Source organism: Gymnodraco acuticeps, unplaced genomic scaffold (assembly GCF_902827175.1).
Source record: "Gymnodraco acuticeps unplaced genomic scaffold, fGymAcu1.1, whole genome shotgun sequence".
Taxonomy (NCBI): domain Eukaryota; kingdom Metazoa; phylum Chordata; class Actinopteri; order Perciformes; family Bathydraconidae; genus Gymnodraco; species Gymnodraco acuticeps.
In genome coordinates, this window is record NW_022991916.1 from 1 (window position 1) to 13,455 (window position 13,455).

A 13,455-nucleotide genomic window follows, 5' to 3' on the forward strand; every position below is an offset into this window, starting at 1 on the left:
TGAGTCACTGAATGAGTCTCTGAGTGAGTCACTGAGTGAGTCACTGAATGAGTCACTGAATGAGTCACTGAGTGAGTCACTGAGTCCCTGAATGAGTCACTGAATGAGTCACTGAGTGAGTCACTGAGTCACTGAGTGAGTCACTGAGTGAGTCCCTGTTGTCTTGCAGGTCCATCACTGTGGATCTCTGGTGGAGCTGCTGAGGATCAGTGAAACCCGTGGGGTCAGGTGGAGTGGACCGGAGCCTGGAGCGATGGGTACCTGTCTGTCTGTCTGTCTTCACTGTCTGTCTGTCTGTCTGTCTGTCTGTCTGCTACTCATCTCGTCTGATCTGTTCTTCTGTCTGCTCTGTCTGTCTCTCTGTCCTCTCCTTCTGATCTGTCTGTCTGTCTCCTCTGCTCTGGCTCCTCATGCTTGTCTGTCTGGTACTGTCTCGGCTCCCTGTCTGTCTCTCTGTCTCTCTGTATGTCTGTCTGTTTGTATGTCTGTCTGTCTCTCTGTCTGTCTCTCTGTATGTCTGTCTGTCTGTCTGTATGTCTGTCTGTCTCTCTGTCTGTCTGTATGTCTGTCTGTCTCTCTGTCTTTCTCTATGTCTGTTTCTCTGTCTGTCTGTATGTCTCTCTGTCTCTGTCTCTCTGTCTGTCTTTCTGTCTGTCTCTCTGTTTGTCTCTCTGACTGTCTGTCTGTCTGTCTCTCTGTCACTGTGTGTGAAGCAGGCAGGACCCAAATGCAGATTAAAGTTAAAATTCCTTTATTTCAAGGCTAGGTGATAAACAAAGACAAAACAGAACACTCACCGACGAACTAGTCATGACACAAGACGAACCGACACTGAACACAGGAAGAGACAAGACTAAATACAGGGAGGGGTAATCACAAGACGAGACACAGCCTGGCAGGGGAGGAGAAACACAAGGGCCACAGGTGAAAACAATCAGACACACCAGGGAAACTAACGACAGGAGGAGAAACACAGGGAAAAGGACCAGACAATAAACAAGAGGAAAACATGACAGGGAGAACAGCAAAACACCCAAAACACGACATAGAAAACGTGACATAACACAATAATCGTAACAGAACCCCCCCCTCAAGGGACGGATTCCAGACGTCCCTAAAACACCCAAAACAGTCCAATAAACGTAAAAAAAAAACAAAAAAAACAATGTCCTTCAGGGTGGGTGGAGGGGGACCGGAGGACGGGTCTGGGCTGACAACCCAAGAGCACCGCGGAGGACCCGGAAGGGATCTCGGGCGGACGGCCCGGGGGCAAGGCAGAAGCCGAGAAGGGGGACTCGGGCGGACGGCCCGGGGGCAAGACAGAGTCCAAGGTGGGGGTTATGAAGGGGCGAAGGCCACCGCGGGTGAACTCAGGGGGCCGAGCATGAGGGCGAGGGCCGCGGCCGGGAAAGTCAGAGGGCCGGGCTCGAGGGCGAAGGCCGTGGCTCTCAGGGGGCCGGGATCGAGGGTGAAGACCAGACAGCTCCGGAGGCTGGGCAGGACCCGGTGTCGGAGCTGGTGGGACAGGCCTCGGCAGGATCCCCCACGGAAGAGGACCAGGACACGGGATTGGCAGGACCCCCGGCAGGAGAGCAGTCGGCGGGGCCTCCAACGGCACAGGACATAGGATTGGCAGGACCCCCGGCAGGGGAGTAGACGGCGGGACCTCCAACAGGACAGGACAAAGGGTTGGCAGGACCCCCGGCAGGAGAGTAGTCGGCGGGGCCTCCAACGGCACAAGACAAAGGGTTGGCAGGACCCCCGGCAGGAGAGTAGTCGGCCGGGCCTCCAACGAGACAGGACAAGGAGCTGGCAGGACCCCCGGCAGGGGAGTAGACGGCGGGACCTCCAACGGGACAAAGGGTTGGCAGGACCCCCGGCAGGAGAGTAGTCGGCGGGGCCTCCAACGGCACAAGACAAAGGGTTGGCAGGACCCCCGGCAGAAAGTAGACGGCGAGACCTCCAACGGGACAGGACAAAGGGTTGGCAGGACCCCCGGCAGGAGAGTAGTCGGCGGGACCTCCAACGAGACAGGACAAGGAGCTGGCAGGACCCCCGGCAGGAGAGTAGACGGCGGGACCTCCAACGGGACAGACATACGATTGGTAGGACCCCCGGCAGAGGAGTAGTCGACGGGGCCTCCAACGGGACAGGACATTGGGTAGGGACTTGAGACGTGACTCGAGAAGGGACTCGAGAGGAGACTCGAGAGGAGACTCGAGAGGAGACTCGAGAGGGGAACCAAGGGGGAACTCGAGAGGGGACTCGAGAGGAGACTCAAGAGGGAACTGGAGAGGGGACTAGAGGAGAGAGGAGGGACTAGAGGAGGGACCTGGGAAGGGACCAGAGAGGGGACTAGAGAAGTGACTAGAGGAGGGACTTGAGAAGGGACTAGAGATGGAACTCGAGAGGTGACTCGAGAAGGGACTAGAGATGGAACTCGAGAGGTGACTCGAGAAGGGACTAGAGATGGAACTCGAGAGGTGACTCGAGAAGGGACTAGAGATGGAACTTGAGAGGAAACTGGAGAGGGGACTTGAGAAGAAACTGGAGAGGGGACACAAGAGGAAACTTTTGATGAGACTGTGGCAGCTGGGGTCAGAGCTGGGTCTGGAACCATGGCTGCGGGGGCCGGAATTGAAGCCAGAATTATGGCTGTAAGGTCCGGTTCTGGAGCCGGAAACATGGCTGTAAGGTCCGGTTCTGGAGCCGGAAACATGGCTGTAAGGTCCGGTTCTGGAGCCGGAAACATGGCTGAATGGGCCGGGTCTGGAGCCGGAATTGAAGCCAGAATCATGGCTGTAAGGTCCGGTTCTGAAGCCGGAACCATGGCTGTAAGGTCCGGTTCTGGAGCCGGAAACATGGCTGTAAGGTCCGGTTCTGGAGCCGGAAACATGGCTGAATGGGCCGGCTCTGGAGCCGGAATTGTGGCTGCTCGGGCTGCTAACCTGGCCTTGCGACGACTCCTCTTAGCAGCCGCCTGAATACTCCGTGGACCTCCATAAGCCAGCCGAGTTCCGGAATACAACTCCTGGACAGGAGCAGGAACTGGGGCAGAAGCACGGGTTGACTTCTGGTGGAATCCACCAAGGCGTATGGTGCCAGGTTGGGAATTGGGAGACATGGAGTTAGCATGCCTGGGGCTAGCAGGCCGGGAATCACATGTTTCAAGGAAGTCCAAAATCCAGTCAGGTAAGAACTCCACAAAATATAGTTTCTCTGCTGCCAACCGGTGCGCCTCTACCAGAGCGGCCCTCTTCTGCCGAACACTGGACGCTCCCTTCCACCAATCGAAGCAGCAAGCCAGATAGAAGGTAAAATGCTGTAATTCTACCTCCCATGGATCATCTGCTGGGTCCATTTGTTGGGTCGGTTCGTAATGTTACGGTGTGTGAAGCAGGCAGGACCCAAATGCAGACAAAGTGAAAATTCCTTTATTTCAAGGCTAGGTGCTATACAAAGACAAAACAGAACACTCACCGACGAACTAGTCATGACACAAGACGAACCGACACTGAACACAGGAAGAGACAAGACTAAATACAGGGAGGGGTAATCACAAGACGAGACACAGCCGGGCAGGGGAGTAGAAACACAAGGGCCACAGGTGAAAACAATCAGACACACCAGGGAAACTAACGACAGGAGGAGAAACACAGGGAAAAGGACCAGACAATAAACAAGAGGAAAACATGACAGGGAGAACAGCAAAACACCCAAAACACGACATAGAAAACGTCTGTCTGTCTGTCTGTCTGTCTGTCTGTCTGTCTGTCTGTCTGTCTGTCTGTCTGTCTGTCTGTCTGTCTGATGGATCTCTGATGGATCTCTGATGGATCTCTCTCTCTCTCTCTCTCTCTCTCTCTGATGGACCTGTCTGTCTGATGGACCTGTCTCTCTGATGGACCTGTCTATCTGATGGACCTGTCTCTCTGATGGACCTGTCTGTCTGTGTCTCTGATGGACCTGTCTCTCTGATGGACCTGTCTCTCTGATGGACCTGTCTGTCTGATGGACCTGTCTCTCTGATGGACCTGTCTGTCTGTGTCTCTGATGGACCTGTCTCCAGCTCTAAGCAGTGGGATGGAGTGGAGGAGAAGGATCTGGATCACTCTGCTGATGATGGAGAGTTCTGGTAATGAATATCAGCATCAGATCTCACTCACTGTAACTGTATACAAAGTACATGTGTAACTATATATATTTATATGTGTATATGTAACTATTACCTCATTCACACCAACGCAACTCCGGTTCAAGCTCCGTACTAGAGCTTTTCAGGTTCAGAACCGGTTCTTCGGTTTAGCTCCGGCTCTTTTCACACCGCCTAGAGTCCGACTGGTGCTGTGTCATTGCGTCATCGTTTGCGTCATGACGTAACCGTTTGCGTGCCTGCTTCATAAAGCCAACCCGCGCGGAAACCCCAACAACAATGGCCGATTGTGCTCCAGCTTCCTCTGCACCTCTTCGGAAGACCAGATTCCCAGCAGGTCGCTGGTCTTTTCAGTGGACCACTGCTGCTTGTTAAGTTTCTCCATCGTAGTGTACAAACTGGATAAAACGCCGGCTTCTTGTTGTTGTTCAGGAGTTGATCCACCCCTGCCCCCGCCTCGACATCAGCGTGACGCATGCGGTGCTTTTGCTCTAGCCGGACAATTTTTTGGTGCTTCAAACGAACCGGATTCCGGAGCTAAGAGGCTGCTCCGCTGCGGTGTGAACAGGAAAACCCGGTGCTTTTCAAGCTCCAGCTCCGAACCGGCCCTGAAACACCGTTGGTGTGAATGAGGTATATATGACTGTAATGCGATATATGAATCTAAGCGAGCTCCTCCCCACAGGATGTGCTACGCTGACTTCCTGCGTCAGTTTTCCCACCTGGACATCTGTAACCTGAGCCCAGACGCTCTGAGCGGCGAGGGCAGGGGCCTCTGGAGATACAGCCAGTTTGAGGGTGTCTGGAGGGTGGGGTCCACCGCAGGGGGGTGCAGGAACTACCCAGGTATATCCCTCTCTCCTTAGTTATTCACTTCCTGTAAACACAGTTGGAATCAGAGGATGAAACCCTCTTTAATGGTCACACAGCACACAGTGACATTTAACCTCTGCTTTTAACCCATCCTAGTACTGGGAGCAGTTCCAGTAACACTTCCTGTAACACTTCCTGTAACACTTCCAGTAACACTTCCTGTAACACTTTCTATAACACTTCCTTTTTCCTGCAGCCACGTTCTGCTCCAACCCTCAGTTCCTGGTGCGGCTGCTGGAGGAGGACGAGGGTCTCCAGGAGGGGGAGGAAGGCTGCACCCTGATCCTGGGTCTGCTGCAGAGAGACGCTCGTAGAGAGAGGCGGTACGGAGGAGACCTCAACACCATTGGGTTCTCCATCTACAGGGTACACACACACACACACACACACACACACAAAGACAGTTACGGTGCGGTAAAGCGACTGCAGTACCGCTCCCGCTGCTCCGATTCTCCGGCCCATCTCACACTCCACTGTTTCCTCACTCGAGAACAAGCCCCCGAGATACTTGAACTCCTTCACTTGGGGTAAGGACTCATTCCCTACTTGGAGTGGACAGTCCATCGGTTTCCTGCTGAGAACCATGGCCTCAGATTTGGAGGTGCTGATCCTCATCCCAGCAGCTTCACACTCGGTTGCGAACCGATCCAGTGAGTGCTGAAGGTCGCAGACCGATGAAGCCATTAGAACCACATCATCTGCAAAAAGCAGTGGTGCAATCCTCAGTCCACCGAACTGCAGACCCCCTCCCCCATGACTACGCCTCGAAATCCGATCCATGTATATTACAAACAGGATTGGTGACAAAGCGCAGTCCTGGCGGAGGCCAACCCTCACCGGAAATGGGTCCGACTTACTGCAGAGGACCCGGACACAGCTCTCGCTTTGGGAGTACAGAGATTGGATGGCCCTGAGTAGAGACCCTCTCACCCCATACTCCCGCAGCACCTCCTACAGTAACTCCCTGGGAACTCGGTCATACGCCTTCTCCAAGTCTACAAAACACATGTAGACCGGATAAGCGTACTGCCAGGCCCCCTCCAGGATCCTTCCAAGAGTAAAAAGCTGAGGAGTCGAGGATAGGAGTCGAGGAGGGGAGTCGAGGAGGGGAGTCGAGGATAGGAGTCGAGGAGGGGAGTCGAGGAGGGGAGTCGAGGATAGGAGTCGAGGAGGGGAGTTAGAGAAATGAGAAACCTCTTCTGACTGTGTGCTTCTGTGTCTTCAGGCTCCTGAGGAGGTGAGTTCTGACAGCAGGAGGAGCTGATCCACATCCAAACAGACAGACTGTGGAGATAACAGAACACCTCCTCTTCCTCCTCCTCCTCTTCCTTCTCCTCTCCTCTCCTTCTCCTCCTCCTCTTCCTCCTCCTCTTCTTCTGTGGTCCTCCTCCTCTTGCTCCTCCTCCTCCTCTTCCTCCTCCTCCTCTTCCTTCTCCTCTTGCTCCTCCTCCTCCTCCTCCTTAGTTTAAAGGTCACCTGGGTCCTGACCTCCTCCTTGGTGGAGCGGCGGTGTCTCGCAGCAGGAGTTTCATTAATCTGAGGGAGGTCAGTGAGCGCTTTGTTCTGCCACCCGGAGAATACGTCGTGATCCCGTCGACCTTCGAGCCCCATCGGAGGGGCAGCTTCCTGCTGAGGGTGTTCACCGAGAAGCAGGCACACGCCGGGTAATACACCCACACATATCAATACATGAACAGGTACCATACACAGGACCACATCAGGTGATACACCCACATATATCAATACATGAACAGGTACCCTACACAGGACCACATCAGGTGATACACCCAATCAATACATGAACAGGTACCATACACAGGACCACATCAGGTGATACACCCACATATATCAATACATGAACAGGTACCCTACACAGGACCACATCAGGTGATACACCCAATCAATACATGAACAGGTACCATACACAGGACCACATCAGGTGATACACCCACATATATCAATACATGAACAGGTACCCTACACAGGACCACATCAGGTGATACACCCAATCAATACATGAACAGGTACCATACACAGGACCACATCAGGTGATACACCCACATATATCAATACATGAACAGGTACCCTACACAGCACCACATCAGGTGATACACCCAATCAATACATGAACAGGTACCATACACAGGACCACATCAGGTGATACACCCAATCAATACATGAACAGGTACCCTACACAGGACCACATCAGGTGATACACCCACACATATCAATAAATGAACAGGTAGCATACACAGGACCACATCAGGTGATACACCCACATATCAATACATGAACAGGTACCCTACACAGGACCACATCAGGTGATACACCCAATCAATACATGAACAGGTACCCTACACAGGAACACATCAGGTGATACACCCAATCAATACATGAACAGGTACCATACACAGGACCACATCAGGTGATACACCCAATCAATACATGAACAGGTACCATACACAGGACCACATCAGGTAATACACCCAATCAATACATGAACAGGTACCCTACACAGGACCACATCAGGTAATACACCCAATCAATACATGAACAGGTACCCTACACAGACCACATCAGGTGATACACCCAATCAATACATGAACAGGTACCATACACAGGACCACATCAGGTGATACACCCAATCAATACATGAACAGGTACCATACACAGGACCACATCAGGTAATACACCCAATCAATACATTAAACAGGTACCCTACACAGGACCACATCAGGTGATACACCCAATCAATACATGAACAGGTACCCTACACAGGACCACATCAGGTGATACACCCAATCAATACATGAACAGGTACCCTACACAGGACCACATCAGGTGATACACCCAATCAATACATGAACAGGTACCATACACAGGACCACATCAGGTGATACACCCAATCAATACATGAACAGGTACCCTACACAGGACCACATCAGGTGATACACCCAATCAATACTTAAACAGGTACCCTACACAGGACCACATCAGGTGATACACCCAATCAATACATGAACAGGTACCATACACAGGACCACATCAGGTAATACACCCAATCAATACATGAACAGGTACCATACACAGGACCACATCAGGTGATACACCCAATCAATACATGAACAGGTACCATACACAGGACCACATCAGGTAATACACCCAATCAATACATGAACAGGTACCATACACAGGACCACATCAGGTGATACACCCAATCAATACATGAACAGGTACCCTACACAGGACCACATCAGGTGATACACCCAATCAATACATGAACAGGTACCATACACAGGACCACATCAGGTAATACACCAAATCAATAGATGAACAGGTACCCTACACAGGACCACATCAGGTGATACACCCAATCAATACATGAACAGGTACCCTACACAGGACCATATCAGGTGATACACCCAATCAATACATGAACAGGTACCCTACACAGGACCACATCAGGTAATACACCAAATCAATAGATGAACAGGTACCCTACACAGGACCACATCAGGTGATACACCCAATCAATACATGAACAGGTACCATACACAGGACCACATCAGGTGATACACCCAATCAATACATGAACAGGTACCATACACAGGACCACATCAGGTGATACACCCAATCAATACATGAACAGGTACCATACACAGGACCACATCAGGTAATACACCCAATCAATACATGAACAGGTACCATACACAGGACCACATCAGGTGATGGTGCATCTTCTGTGTTTCAGTCCGCTGGAGGAGCCGCTGACTGCAGACGTCCAGGAGGTGAAGCTTCCTCTGGAACTCTGACGAAGACTCAGGACGTTCAGACTGATGAAGACCTCTCAGACTGATCTCTCAGACTGATGAAGATCTCTCAGTCTGATGAAGACCTCTCAGACTGATGAAGATCTCTCAGTCTGATGAAGATCTCTCATACTGATGAAGACTCTCAGACTGATGAAGACTCTCAGACTGATGAAGACCTCTCAGACTGATGAAGACCTTTCAGTCTGATGAAGATCTCTCAGACCTCTCAGACTGATGAAGACTCTTGTTTGTTTTTCAGATTGATGATGAAGAGAGCGATGTGGACCCTCACTTCAGGCGTCTCTTTCTGCAGATCTCTGGAAACGTAACTCAGCGTCTCAGGAAATCTATACATTTGTATAATCAAAGAATAGAGGGGAGGGGGGGAGGAGAGAGGGGAGAGAAGCGGCGAGAGGATGAGAGGGGGAGCGAGGGCGATGAGGGAGAGAGGCGAGAGCAGGATGAGAGGTGGTAGAGAGGAGAGGAGAGGGGACGAGAGGGGAGAGAGGGAAAGAGAGGGGAGTAGTGGGGAGAGGGGATGGCAGGAGGGGAGAGGGAGAGGGAGAGGGGAGAGAGGGGAGAGGGGAGGAGGGGAGAGGGGAGGAGGGAGAGGGGAGGAGACGGGAGGGGAGAGCGCGGAAGATGAGGGGAGAGAGGCGGAGCGGGGAGAGGAGAGAGAGTGGGGAGAGGGAGAGGCAAGATGGAAGGATAGAGAGAGAGATGGAGGATAGATTTGAGAGGAGATGGAGGAGAGAGAGAGAGGCGAGAGGCATATTGAGGCTAGAGGAGAGGAGGATAGAGAGAGATAGATGGAGGAGAGAGAGATGGAGGATAGAGAGAGAGATGGAGGATAGAGAGAGAGATGGAGGATAGAGAGAGATATGGAGGATAGAGAGAGAGATGAAGGAGAGAGAGAGAGATGGAGGATAGAGAGAGAGATGGAGGATAGAGAGAGATATGGAGGATAGAGAGAGAGATGGAGGAGAGAGAGAGAGATGGAGGATAGAGAGAGAGATGGAGGATAGAGAGATGGAGGATAGAGAGAGAGATGGAGGATAGAGAGAGAGATGGAGGATATAGAAAGAGATGGAGGATAGAGAGAGAGATGGAGGATAGGGAGAGAGATGGAGGATAGAGATAGAGATGGAGGATATAGAGAGAGATGGAGGATAGAGAGAGAGAGATGGAGGATAGAGAGAGAGATGGAGGATAGAGAGAGAGGATGGAGGATAGAGAGAGAGAGAGAGATGGAGGATAGAGAGAGAGATGGAGGAGAGAGAGATGAAGGATAGAGAGAGAGATGGAGGATAGAGAGAGATGGAGGATAGAGAGATGGAGGATAGAGAGAGAGATGGAGGATAGAGAGAGAGATGGAGGATAGAGAGAGAGATGGAGGATAGGGAGAGAGATGGAGGATAGAGAGAGAGATGGAGGATAGAGAGAGAGATGGAGGATAGAGAGAGAGATGGAGGATAGAGAGAGAGAGAGGAGAGATGGAGGATAGAGAGGGAGATGGAGGATAGAGAGAGAGATGGAGGATAGAGAGAGAGATGGAGGATAGAGAGAGAGAGGGGAGATAGAGAGGAGATGGAGGATAGAGAGAGAGATGGAGGATAGAGAGAGAGAGAGATGGAGGATAGGAGGAGATGGAGGAGAGAGAGAGAGATGGAGGAGAGAGAGATGGAGGATAGAGAGAGAGGGGAGAGAGAGAGATGGAGGATAGAGAGAGAGATGGAGGATAGAGAGGGAGGTGGAGGATAGAGGAGATGGAGGATAGGATAGAGAGAGGAGATGGAGGATAGAGAGATGGAGGATAGAGAGAGAGATGGAGGATAGAGAGAGAGATGGAGGATAGAGAGAGAGATGGAGGAGAGATGGAGGATAGAGAGAGATGGAGGAGAGATGGAGGATAGAGAGAGAGATGGAGGATAGAGAGAGAGATGGAGCATATAGAGAGAGATGGAGGAGAGATGGAGGATAGAGAGGAGGATGGAGGATAGAGAGAGAGATGGAGGAGAGATGGAGGAGAGAGAGAGAGATGGAGGATAGAGAGAGAGATGGAGGATAGAGAGAGAGATGGAGGATAGAGAGAGAGAGGAGAGAGAGGAGAGAGAGATGGAGGATAGAGAGAGAGATGGAGGAGAGAGAGAGATGGAGGATAGAGAGAGAGATGGAGGATAGAGAGAGAGATGGAGGAGAGAGAGAGATGGAGGATAGAGAGAGAGATGGAGGATAGAGAGAGATGGAGGATAGAGAGAGAGATGGAGGAGAGAGAGAGAGATGGAGGATAGAGAGAGAGATGGAGGAGAGAGAGAGATGGAGGATAGAGAGAGATGGAGGAGAGAGAGAGATGGAGGATAGAGAGAGAGATGGAGCATATAGAGAGAGATGGAGGAGAGATGGAGGATAGAGAGAGAGATGGAGGATAGAGAGAGAGATGGAGGAGAGATGGAGGAGAGAGGAGAGATGGAGGATAGAGAGAGAGATGGAGGATAGAGAGAGAGATGGAGGATAGAGAGAGAGATGGAGGAGAGAGAGAGAGATGGAGGATAGAGAGAGAGATGGAGGAGAGAGAGAGATGGAGGATAGAGAGAGAGATGGAGGATAGAGAGAGAGATGGAGGAGAGGAGAGATGGAGGCTAGAGAGAGAGATGGAGGATAGAGAGAGATGGAGGATAGAGAGGGAGATGGAGGAGAGAGAGAGATGGAGGATAGAGAGAGATGGAGGAGAGAGAGAGAGATGGAGGAGAGAGAGAGATGGAGGAGAGAGAGAGATGGAGGATAGAGAGAGAGATGGAGGATAGAGAGAGAGATGGAGGAGAGAGAGAGAGAGATGGAGGATAGAGAGGCCCTGGCTGCTCTGAGACCAGCTGGACTCAGCGGGCCCTCAGCAGGACCCCCTGTCGGCCCTGGCTTCTGATTGGCCCTGATGGTGATGGTCTGGAGTCACATGTAGGTAGTGTAGTCGTGTAGCCCCTGACTGTCTCTGCGTAGTCCTGGATGTTGGTGTTGCTGCTTGAACATGTCCCAATCTGTAGTGTCAGAGCAGTCTGAGTGCAGCTGTCCTCTGACCACACGTACCTCTCTGGTCTGGTGACTTTCACTCGGGGTCTGTATGCTGGTTTTAGCATGACAGTGAGGTGATCAGAGGGTCCCATATGGGGGGGGCTTGTAAGCTCCCTTGATAGAGCTATAAACTAGATCCAGGGTGTCTCTTCTCTAATCTGTCTATATCTATAATATATTTATCTATAACCTGTCTCTCTACAGGACTCTGAGGTCTCCGTCTTCGAGCTTCAACACATCCTGGACAGAGTGGTTTCTCAGAGTGAGAGCATCGACAATAATAACAACAACAATAATAGCTTTTATTACTATTAATAATAATGATGTGTGTTCAGGGTCTGATGTGAAGACAGACGGGTTCAGTCTTCAGACCTGCAGAGACATCTTCAGTCTGTTGGACGTATCCTTCTGCGTCTGTATACTGTCATATTTATACTGTCATATTTATACTGTCATATTTATATAACTGTAGTGGCCAAAAACCCAAAAAGTCTGTCTTGTAACCTTCACCTCAACAGTGATTGTTCTTGGCCACATGTAGAGCTTGGGGCGGGGAAGCAGTGTCAGACTCGCAGCACACAATCCACTGGACGTTTCTGTTTCTTTTCAACGTTTATTTCCAGCAAACATAAAACAAAATAGGAAAACAATATTTAACATAAACTTAAACAGCAGATCCTAATAATCTGTCTTCTACTAAGCATAAGGTTGCGTCTGCGTGTCAATGACGGTATTGCTGCTGCCTGCTGCTCCCCCGTCACACACCGCACCTCCAACTGAAAGCCTTAGCCCCGCCCCCTTCACCTGAGCAAAGCACACCTCCAACTGAAAGCATTAACCCCGCCCCCTTCACCTTAGCAAAGCACACCTCCAACTGAAAGCCTTAACCCCGCCCCCTTCACCTTAGCAAAGCACACCTCCAACTGAAAGCCTTAACCCCGCCCCCTTCACCTGAGCAAAGCACACCTCCAACTGAAAGCCTTAGCCCCACCCCCTTCACCTGAGCAAAGCACACCTCCAACTGAAAGCCTTAACCCCGCCCCCTTCACCTGAGCAAAGCACACCTCCAACTGAAAGCCTTAGCCCCGCCCCCTTCACCTGAGCAAAGCACACCTCCAACTGAAAGCCTTAGCCCCGTCCCCTTCACCTGAGCAAAGCACACCTCCAACTTAAAGCCTTAGCCCCGCCCCCTTCACCTGAGCAAAGCACACCTCTCACTGAAACAGAAAAATGCATTAATAAAGGTTCCAAATAAATCAAAACTAAATAAACTTAAATGCGGCTCCTACACACCGGCCACTAATTGTTCTCTCAGAATCAATTACTCAAATTAGCCAAAAGGGAGCCGTAAAACGACCAACGAATAATGACTTTAGAAAAATAAAGTATATACATTACATCCCTTATTGATGTTTAAGGAAGACCTATTTTCCTTGCTGCTGAGTTTCCCTTTAAAACCCAGTACTTCTTACGGAGCTCTGAAAGCATGTCGTTTCTCCCGCTGTGTCCAGAGCGTTCGTGGATGTGTCGTAGTAGGAGAACTGAAGTGTG

General features: G+C 51.1%; 1 protein-coding gene across 1 annotated transcript in view; it reads left to right on the forward strand.

Annotated features, from left to right (window-relative positions):
- Positions 1–169: 169 nt before the first annotated feature.
- LOC117535626 (calpain-2 catalytic subunit-like) overlaps positions 170–13,455 on the forward strand; it is a gene marked incomplete at its 5' end in the record, with an annotated part of 33,556 nt that continues 20,270 nt past the window's right edge. Inside the window, 11 exon segments of the mRNA XM_034200159.1 lie at positions 170–211; positions 214–257; positions 4,070–4,135; positions 4,839–4,999; positions 5,223–5,392; positions 6,252–6,263; positions 6,491–6,690; positions 8,778–8,814; positions 9,098–9,163; positions 12,109–12,166; positions 12,240–12,304. Coding sequence (XP_034056050.1) covers positions 170–211; positions 214–257; positions 4,070–4,135; positions 4,839–4,999; positions 5,223–5,392; positions 6,252–6,263; positions 6,491–6,690; positions 8,778–8,814; positions 9,098–9,163; positions 12,109–12,166; positions 12,240–12,304 — 921 coding nt within the window.